General features: G+C 43.6%; 1 protein-coding gene across 1 annotated transcript; it reads right to left on the bottom strand.

Annotated features, from left to right (window-relative positions):
- Positions 1-2,943: 2,943 nt before the first annotated feature.
- LOC110882835 lies at positions 2,944-7,865 on the bottom strand. The gene is made up of 2 exons (XM_022130754.1): positions 7,349-7,865; positions 2,944-3,083 (listed from the first exon to the last, which is right to left on the bottom strand). Exons 1-2 carry the CDS (start codon positions 7,863-7,865, stop codon positions 2,944-2,946), a joined length of 657 nt encoding a protein of 218 aa, XP_021986446.1.
- Between the last annotated feature and the right edge of the window lie 1,103 nt (positions 7,866-8,968).

Genomic DNA, 8,968 nt, shown 5'->3' with positions numbered 1-8,968 from the left:
TTAAAGTCTCACCCTGGAAGGGTGTGGTTCGTTTTGGCAAACGGGGAAAACTAAATCCGCGGTATGTCGGACCGTTCGAGATCATTGAGAAAATAGGCAAGGTGGCCTACAAGCTAAACCTACCAGCTGAACTCGGTGCAGTTCACAACGTCTTTCACGTGTCGAATCTGAAGAAGTGCCTGTCAGATGAGACCCTTATCATTCCTTTCAAAGAACTCACTATCGACGAGCGGTTGCAGTTCGTCGAGGAACCTGTTGAAATCGCGGACCGGGATGTGAAGGTCCTCAAAAACAAGAGAATCCCTCTTGTTCGAGTTCGTTGGAACTCCAAACGTGGCCCAGAGTACACCTGGGAACGCGAAGACAGGATGACAGAAAAGTACCCCCAGTTATTCGGAACCAATGCAACCACTACTGAGGCTGAAGCTACTACTTCGGAATTTCGGGACGAAATTCCAGATCAACGGGGGGAGGATGTGACACCCCAGGAAAATCAGTGAATGAACGATTGAACTTACCTAGCTTCCTCAGTAAGTGCATACCAAATTTCGGGACGAAATTTCTTTTTAGTAGGGGATAATGTGACAACTCGTATTTCCAAACCAATCCTTGTACTTTGATGTAACGTATGTGTACGATATGTGACTTTTATGAAAGTGAATTTTATGTGAATGTTATGTTATTATGTGCTATATGTGTTACGTGTATGTATGTTAAGCACACAACCCGAACCGCACAACACACCACACCGCTTGATCGCACAAACCTCTTTGGGCCGTGTGGCTTGTACGCGGACCCATAGGCTGCCGAGTTGGGTTCGGCCCATCTCCTACTCGTATACACTTGAGAGGTGATTACCATCTCACATTTTTACCAAACACCCTAACACACACAAGAACCCTAGCTCTCTTTCTCCCTCACGAAACCGACGGCAAGCATTCCTTTGGCAATCGAAGATCTTTCTTTCAATTGGATCTCTCCCTCTCTGCTTGATTCTAATCGGTTAGTATGTTGTTATTGTTTTTCCTTGTTGAATTGATGATATGGTTCCATGCTAGACTAAATCGATTAGGATTGTACATGAGATGTTAAGCTAGAACCGATTTGATGTTGCTATGCCTTGCTTGTGGATTTATGAGGTTTGATTGTTGTTGATGTTCATGCAAATCGGATCTTACCTTGCTGTTTCGAGAACCAATGTTCATAAATCGGTTTCATGCTTGTTAAATTGTTCATATGTTTAGGTTAGGGTTCATATGAATTTGTGATAGATTATGCTTGTTTGATCGATTAAGGGTTGGGATAGAATCTTTGATTTTGTTGATTGATTGATGCAAAATTGGAAACTGTTATTAGTTGTAACCGATTGCTTGATATCCGGATAATTAAACAAATCGCACAAGGTCTCTTGATCGTACAAGAGGCCCACACGTACAAGGCTTCGGATCGCACAAGGCTGCCTGTCGCACAAGATCTCTCGGATCACACAAGGCAGCTGGATCGTACAAGCCCTCACTGGATCGCACAAGTTCCTTGGATCGCACATGCTTTATTGGGCCACACATACACACACAATCGCACAAACTGCTGGGCCGGACAGCCCAAGTGCCCACTCGCACAATGTGCCTTGATCGCACAAGGCTAACTGGACCGCATGAGATTGTTTGTTTAATTATGTTGTTGGGCCGGGTGTTATGTTGGGTTGGGCTAGTTTGGATCGCATAACCCAAAGGGTTCGCACAAGACTAAGGTATTAATTAATTGGGCCGGGAACTGTTTGGGCCTAGATTTATATCGCACAAGATGGTTGGGCTCGCACAAGCTCAATGGCCCAACCATCCGAGACGCACAAGTGTGATTATGATATGCTTTGACTGTCTACATGCTATATGTGTTTGCTATGATTCATACGTGCATTACTTGAACCAAACCTGACTTGTATGGTAACCCTGTTAGGACGTGGTTGACCACTTTAGTTCAAGAAACCTCTTTGTGTATCTGCCGAGCAACCCAAGGTGAGTTCACACAGCCAAGGCATGGGGTTCCCAGGGTGGGAATGGGATTGGATGATTATTTCGTGCGTACCTAGTTAATGGAACCTAATGATATAAGTCCTCAGGGTGAGGATGGTAAATGATAAGATACGGCTAGACTAGTATACCTACTTGAACTGATCTTCGCACACACGCCAAGGGTTGGCTGCGATAATTATGACTGATCTTCGCACACATGCTTCGGGGAAGCTGCGAACTATAGAGAATAAATCTTCGCAAGTTATGCCAGGGTGGCCGCGATACAAATATACATAGTCTAGGATATTTGGGAGTATTAACCCAGATCTTCGCATACATGCCGAAAGGGCCCGCGATGGAAATCAATACTATACATGAACAATGAACGAACTTAATACGACTCACACTAATACTATTACTGAACTTACTTTCTGTGAACTCGCTCAACTAGTTGTTGACTCTCTGCTGCATGCCTTGCAGGACCTTAGGTATTTAAGGAGCTTGCACAAGGAGGAGCAGGTCGTTGTGGGGATTGGATCATGAACAAACACTTATTACTTTTCGTACATTAATACTTATGTTTGGGGTTTTCACGTTAATGCTTCCGCTACATTTACTTATGTTGGTTTTGATAAACACCTTTCGTGTTGATGGATAACTTTTACTATTTAATTACATGTTCAATATGATTGGTGGCTTGATCCTGGTCATGTCACGCCTCCAAGCGGTGATACTCCGCAGGTGGATTTTGGGGGTGTGACACAATTACAACTGAAAAATAGAAATACAAGAACAGAAAACTCGAACAGACGAAACTGTTCTTAGCTGAGGTTCGTGTTAGACACGGGTCCCTTAAAACAAATTTCGTGTCTCCTAGGAGAACACGTTTGTTTCCAGGATACAACAGCCGCAAGCAGTTGCACTGCCGGTCTTAACTCCAACCCGAAGGTGTACCTTGCTCCTTGAGAGAAGATGAAGAATTCTGTGAGAGAGAAAGATTAGAGCTGGTTAATTTGGTGTCGTTCTTCAACAGAGGTACCACCCTATTTATACTAGCTGGACTTGAAGAAACTTAAAAACGAATTTAATGGGTGAATTAAACTGCATTAAACGTCTTCAATGCACTTTAATTCGTCATTAAATTCTCAGTCAAACGCATTAACTTCGTTAGTTTCAAATGCTGAATCGTAACTGCACTGCATTAGCTACTGCTGGAAGCTTCTGCGCGCGCGCGCAAGACACTCTGGTGCGCGCGTGCAGGTCTGCACGCTCATGCGCGGTGCGTCCATTTGGCTCACTGCCATGCGCACGTGCGCCTCAGTCCCATGCGCACCTGCACGCGTGCGCCACGTCACCTGGTAGCCTCTACGAGCACGCCACACAGTCGCGCCATTTTGGCTCACTTAGGTGCGCCGCGCACGTCACCTCAGTGCCCATGCACCATGCGCGCAACCGCGCGCCTTCTTGCCATGTGTACTCGCGCTCATGACTGCCACGTCGTGCGCCACTGCGCGGACCCACCAGGGTCATGCGCATACATCCCACATTACCAACCACCTGGTCCTTGCAGCCCTTTCTCCACCACGCGCACGCGGTAAAAAATACAAAGGCGGCTCTCAAGCGGCTCGCGGCGATGCGAGCGTGCGAAGTGGAAAGTGCGCCATCAAAGCGCCACATTGTGCCTCATCGCCCACGCCACGCGCGCGCGCGTGTACGAGTGCGTGTGCGAGTGCGAGTTAGGGTGCTCCGCACCCTATGCGAGTACACTAGTGAGTGCTTCCATGAAACAATAAGGATGGAGAGATCCCACTTAAATACCCCTTTAAGTTCCATCTCTCATCCGATGTGGGACTAGGTGCCACTTTCCCACTTATTTCAGCATTCAAGTTTCAAACACCAAACTTTGAGCATCGATATCTCATTCATCTTAGCTCCCTTTTGGACGTGGTTTAGTTCGTTGCGAAGATCTTCCAACATAGAACACAAACCCACAAATAAATACATAAAACCCGCTCATTTTGTTATATTTATTTCTTGTCCAAAATAGGAAAAAATCATTTTCCTATATTTGTGAAAAAATGCTTTTTTCACAAAATTTCCAACAATCCCTTACATGAATAGAAATCGATCTAACAAGTTTCAACGATACACGTTCAACAGTTGAGCATTGGAAGATAGGTAGGTGTAACCTTTGAACCTTCTTTTGTGAAGCATACTTAGCCTCCTAGGGTCTTGTAGACGTGGTGTCCTTGAACAATCCCCCATTTATGTAGGCGACAATATACATTCACACAATACTCTCCCTAGTCGAGTCAAGACCTCATGGTTGTGTCCGTTCATGGTCATGGAACACGTTCCTGGTTCTGCGAGAGCTCTAGGATTTTCGCCTCCCCACAAATCCATTCGAAGCGACCCCACTTCTCTCTAACATAGGTGATTTCTCTGAATTATTAAAAGCATCATGGTTAATTTGGATTTCCTCAAAATCCTTAACCTCAACATGCTTACCCTTTCCTTCATGTCACTGATTGGAATGGACTAGGAAGTATACAACTCCCTTTATTGATTTTGGGGCACCCCCCACAGTGACTCCCTTTGGGTTTATGATTAAGTTTGCCTATTGAACCTAGATCTTGGGATCTCCAGTCAACTAGGTTAGGTTTTCCTCATATTCCTTTCATCTATGGGCTTTAGTCCCATTCCTCTTGACAACCTATATACCTTATCTGTGCTTAAGCCTTTTGTTAACGGGTCCGCAATGTTCTCATTTGACCTCACGTAGTCAACTGAGATAACACCCGTTGAGATAAGTTGTCGTACCGTGTTGTGTCTACGTCGAATGTGCCTTGATCTGCCATTGTACATCATACTTTGTGCTCTAGCAAGAGCAGACTGATTGTCACAATCTATGCAGATCGCCGTCAACGGCTTTGGCCATCTTGGAATATCTTCCACAAATTGACGTAGCCACTCCGCCTCTTCCCTGCTTTTATCTTAAACGACGAATTCGGATTCCATCGTGGATCTCGCTATAACCGTTTGCTTGGAAGACTTCCAAGCTATAGCCACGCCCGCAAGTGTAAACACGTGACCACTTGTGGATCTGTGATCCTTTATATCCGATATCCAGTTTGCGTTAGTGTATCCTTCGATCACTTCTGGATCACGGGTATAATGCAATCCATAGTCTCTTCTGTATCTTATGTATCTAAGCACCCTCGTGATAGCTTTCCAATGATCCTCGCTCGGATTACTGGTGTATCTACTTAGCCTGCTTACTGCATATGCTAAGTCGGGTCTAGTACATGTCATTAGATACATGAGACTACCAATGATCCTTGAGTACTCTAACTGAGAAACACTCTCGCCTCTATTCTTCCTTAGGCGTTGGGTGTTATCAATTGGAGTTCGAGCTACACTCGTATCATCCGAATTGAATTTCCCAAGGATCTTGTCCACGTAGTGAGATTGACTCAACACAAGACCATTTTGGGTTCTAGTGATTTTAACTCCAAGAATCACATCCGCGAGACCCATGTCTTTCATGTCAAACCTCGCTTTCAACATGTCTTTCGTTGAGTTGATCATTTTATCATCACTCCCAATGATAAGAATATCGTCTACATAAAGACATAAAATCACATAACCTCTTGGTGTGTCTTTAAAATAAACACACTTGTCGCACTCATTTATTTTGAAACCATTGTCAACCATGACTTGATCAAACTTTTGGTGCCATTGTTTTGGAGCTTGCTTCAAGCCATACAAAGACTTGACCAATTTACATACTTTGCCCTCGTTACCAGGGGCGGAAAAACCCTCGGGTTGTTCCATGTAAATTTCTTTTTCTAAATCGCCATTTAGAAATACGGTCTTTACATCCATTTGGTGAACTTCCAAATTTCTTAGAGCCGCAATTGCAAGAACCAATCTTATAGAGGTTATTCGCGTAACAGGCGAGTAAGTATCAAAGTAATCTAGACCCTCCTTTTGTCTAAATCCTTTGATCACTAACCTTTCCTTGTATTTATCAATACTTCCGTCAGCTTTCATCTTCCTTTTGAATATCCATCGATATCCAAGTGGTTTGCAACCAGGTGGAAGATCTACTAACTCCCAAGTATGATTTTGCAATATAGAATCAATTTCATTCTTAATTGCTTCTTGCCATTGAGGTCCTTCCGCGGAGGTAACCGCTTCGCGGTAAGTATTGGGCTCACCCTCAACCATATAGCTCATGAAGTCTAGGCCAAAGGATTTTTCAACCCTTTGTCGTTTACTTCGTCTAAGCTCACCCTCCTCGACCTCGGGTCGTTCATGAGTTTTATCTAACCTCGTAAACGAACTCGGACCTGCTTCATCTACCCATGTAGATGAACTTGGACCTGGTTCATCTAACCATGTAGATGAACTTGGACCTGCTTCATTAGCCACCGTTGATGAAGTCGCATGTGTTTGTCCTAACATAGGAAACACATTTTCAAAATATGAGACGATGTTAGGATTTACCTCCATGATAGTGTGTTTATGTACATCGGGATTCTTGGACTCATGTACAAGAAAACGATGCGCACTACTTTGATGTGCATATCCAATGAAAATGTAATCAACAGTTTTGGGTCCTATCCTAAGAGCCTTAGGATGTGGTATAATCACCTTAGCTAGGCACCCCCACACTTTCCATTATTTGTACGAAGGCTTCCTTTTTCTCCATAACTCATATGGAGTTTCGTCCCTATTTTTCAAAGGTATCTTGTTCAAAAGATAGTTGGCCGAGAGAATGGCGTCCCCCCACATTTCTCGGTTCACTCCCAAGCTTATCAACATGGCATTCATCATTTCTTTCAATGTGCGGTTCTTTCGTTCCGCAACGCCGTTTGATTGTGGAGAATAAGGAGGTGTACACTCATGTACAATGCCACTTTTTGCGCATAAATCCGCAAAAGGTGCAACATATTCACCTCCTCGATCGCTTCTCAAAGCTTTTATCTTCTTTTTAAGTTGATTCTCAACTTCATTTTTGTACAAGATAAACTTTTCTATTGCTTCGTCTTTACTCTTAAGTAAATACACGTAGCAATATTTCGTACAATCATCAATAAACGTGATGAAGTACTTATTTCCTCCACGCGTGGGAACCGCTTTTAAATCACACACATCGGTATGAATTAAATCAAGGGGTTCGGTTATTCGTTCAACCGATTTAAACGATGATCTCGTAAGTTTGGATTCAACACATGTCTCGCATTTGTGATTGGACTCGATATGGAATGTTGGTATTAAGTTTAATTTAATTAAACGTCGTAATGAATTAAAATTTACATGTCCTAGTCTACCATGCCAAACATTAGAAGACTCAATCATGTAAGTAGAAGAACAACTTTCATTCATTTTCTTGTTTTGGTTCACAACCATTACATTCATTTTAAACATTCCATTAAGGGCATAGCCCTTTCCAACAAACATTCCACGTCTAGAAAGAACAAAATTGTCCGATTCAAACACTAGACGAAATCCAAACTTGTTGAGCATCCATCCCGACACGAGATTCTTCCTTATCTCTGGGACATAAAGCACGTTGGTCAAAGTAAGCTCCTTGCCAGACGTTATCTTCAGGATGACAGTGCCTTCCCCCTTGATGCTTGCGGTAACTTTATTTCCCATATAAAGCTTTTCTTCACCCGACGCTTCCTTGAATGTAGAGAAAAGAGCCTTATCTCCACAAACATGGCGGGTTGCACCCGTGTCAACGAACCATCCTTTTGGGTTTTCACCCATCGCGTTGACTTCTTCAATCATAGCCGCTTCCTCGGTTATCATTTCAATCAGAGGCATACCATCCTCATCAACCATGTGCGCACGCTCACGCTCACGCTTAAGTTTCTTGCATTGGTTAGCACGGTGCCCCGTCTCGTTACAATTGTACCAAGTACCTTGGAAAGGCGCAGACTTTTTTTTTCACAACCCCCTTTTTAGGTCCAAGGTTGTTGACCTTTGCTTTCCCTTTGTTGTTGTTTTTACCCTTGCCCTTCTTGCCCTTTGAGGACTCCCCAACTTCCACCATGTTTGCCTTAGTCGAAGCTTGCAAAATGATGCCTTTTTGGGCCACCCTGTTGTCCTCTTCTGTACGAAGACGGACGACAAGTTCCTCAATCGTCATTTCCTTCCACTTGTGTTTAAGATAATTCTTAAAATCCAACCAAGTAGGAGGTAATTTCTCAATCATGGCTGCCACTTGAAACGTCTCGCTGAGTACCATACCCTCAGCGTGGATGTCATGAAGTATAATCTGTAACTCTTGGACTTGGTTCATAACAGTCTTGTTATTAACCATCTTGAAGTCCAAGAAACGGGCGACAACAAATTTCTTTGTTCCCGCATCCTCCGTTTTGTACGTTTTATCCAAGGACTCCCATAATTCTTTGGAAGTCTTGATATTATAGTACACATTATACAGTGCATCCGAGAGACCGTTGAGAACATAGCCTCGACATATAAAGTCCGAATGCTTCCACGCCTCTACCGCGCTCAGAGCCTGAGCATCGGTCTCCCCTTCCGCAGGTTGGGGAGCGGTTTCAGTCAAGAACCTCGCAAGGTTCATGGTGGTCAAGTAGAAGAACATCTTCTGTTGCCACCTTTTGAAGTGGAGACCCGAGAACTTCTCAGGTCGTTCAGCATGATTTGCCACCGTGGACGCTCTCACAGTGTTGGCAGGGGTTCCAACGACAACATTAGTGTTGCTCGTGTTCACATTTTCAGTCGACATTCTGAAAAGTTTCAAGAAAACAAGTTAAATTCTGTTTTCAAAATAATAAGGACGCTACTTTATTATTATTAGGAGTTCAAAAAATTCAGCCGTGTAGCTTCTAAGTCTAACTTTGAAGACTACAACAGTAGGATTTTTAGAACTTCAGCGACAGAAAGGAGTAGAAGCAGAATCTGTTTTGACAAAGTCG

This window comes from Helianthus annuus, chromosome 10 (genome assembly GCF_002127325.2).
Source record: "Helianthus annuus cultivar XRQ/B chromosome 10, HanXRQr2.0-SUNRISE, whole genome shotgun sequence".
NCBI lineage: Eukaryota > Viridiplantae > Streptophyta > Magnoliopsida > Asterales > Asteraceae > Helianthus > Helianthus annuus.
This window is presented reverse-complemented; position numbering and strand designations above follow the sequence as displayed.

Excerpts from the sequence above, each read along its gene's own strand:
- LOC110882835 (XM_022130754.1), bottom strand. The coding sequence starts at position 7,865 with ATGGTTGATGAGGATGGTATGCCTCTGATTGAAATGATAACCGAGGAA. Across the intron at positions 3,084-7,348 it reads GTCTTCTAATGTTTGGCATG|TTTCTTCAAGTCCAGCTAGT; the intron begins GTAGACTAGGAC and ends TTCGTTTTTAAG.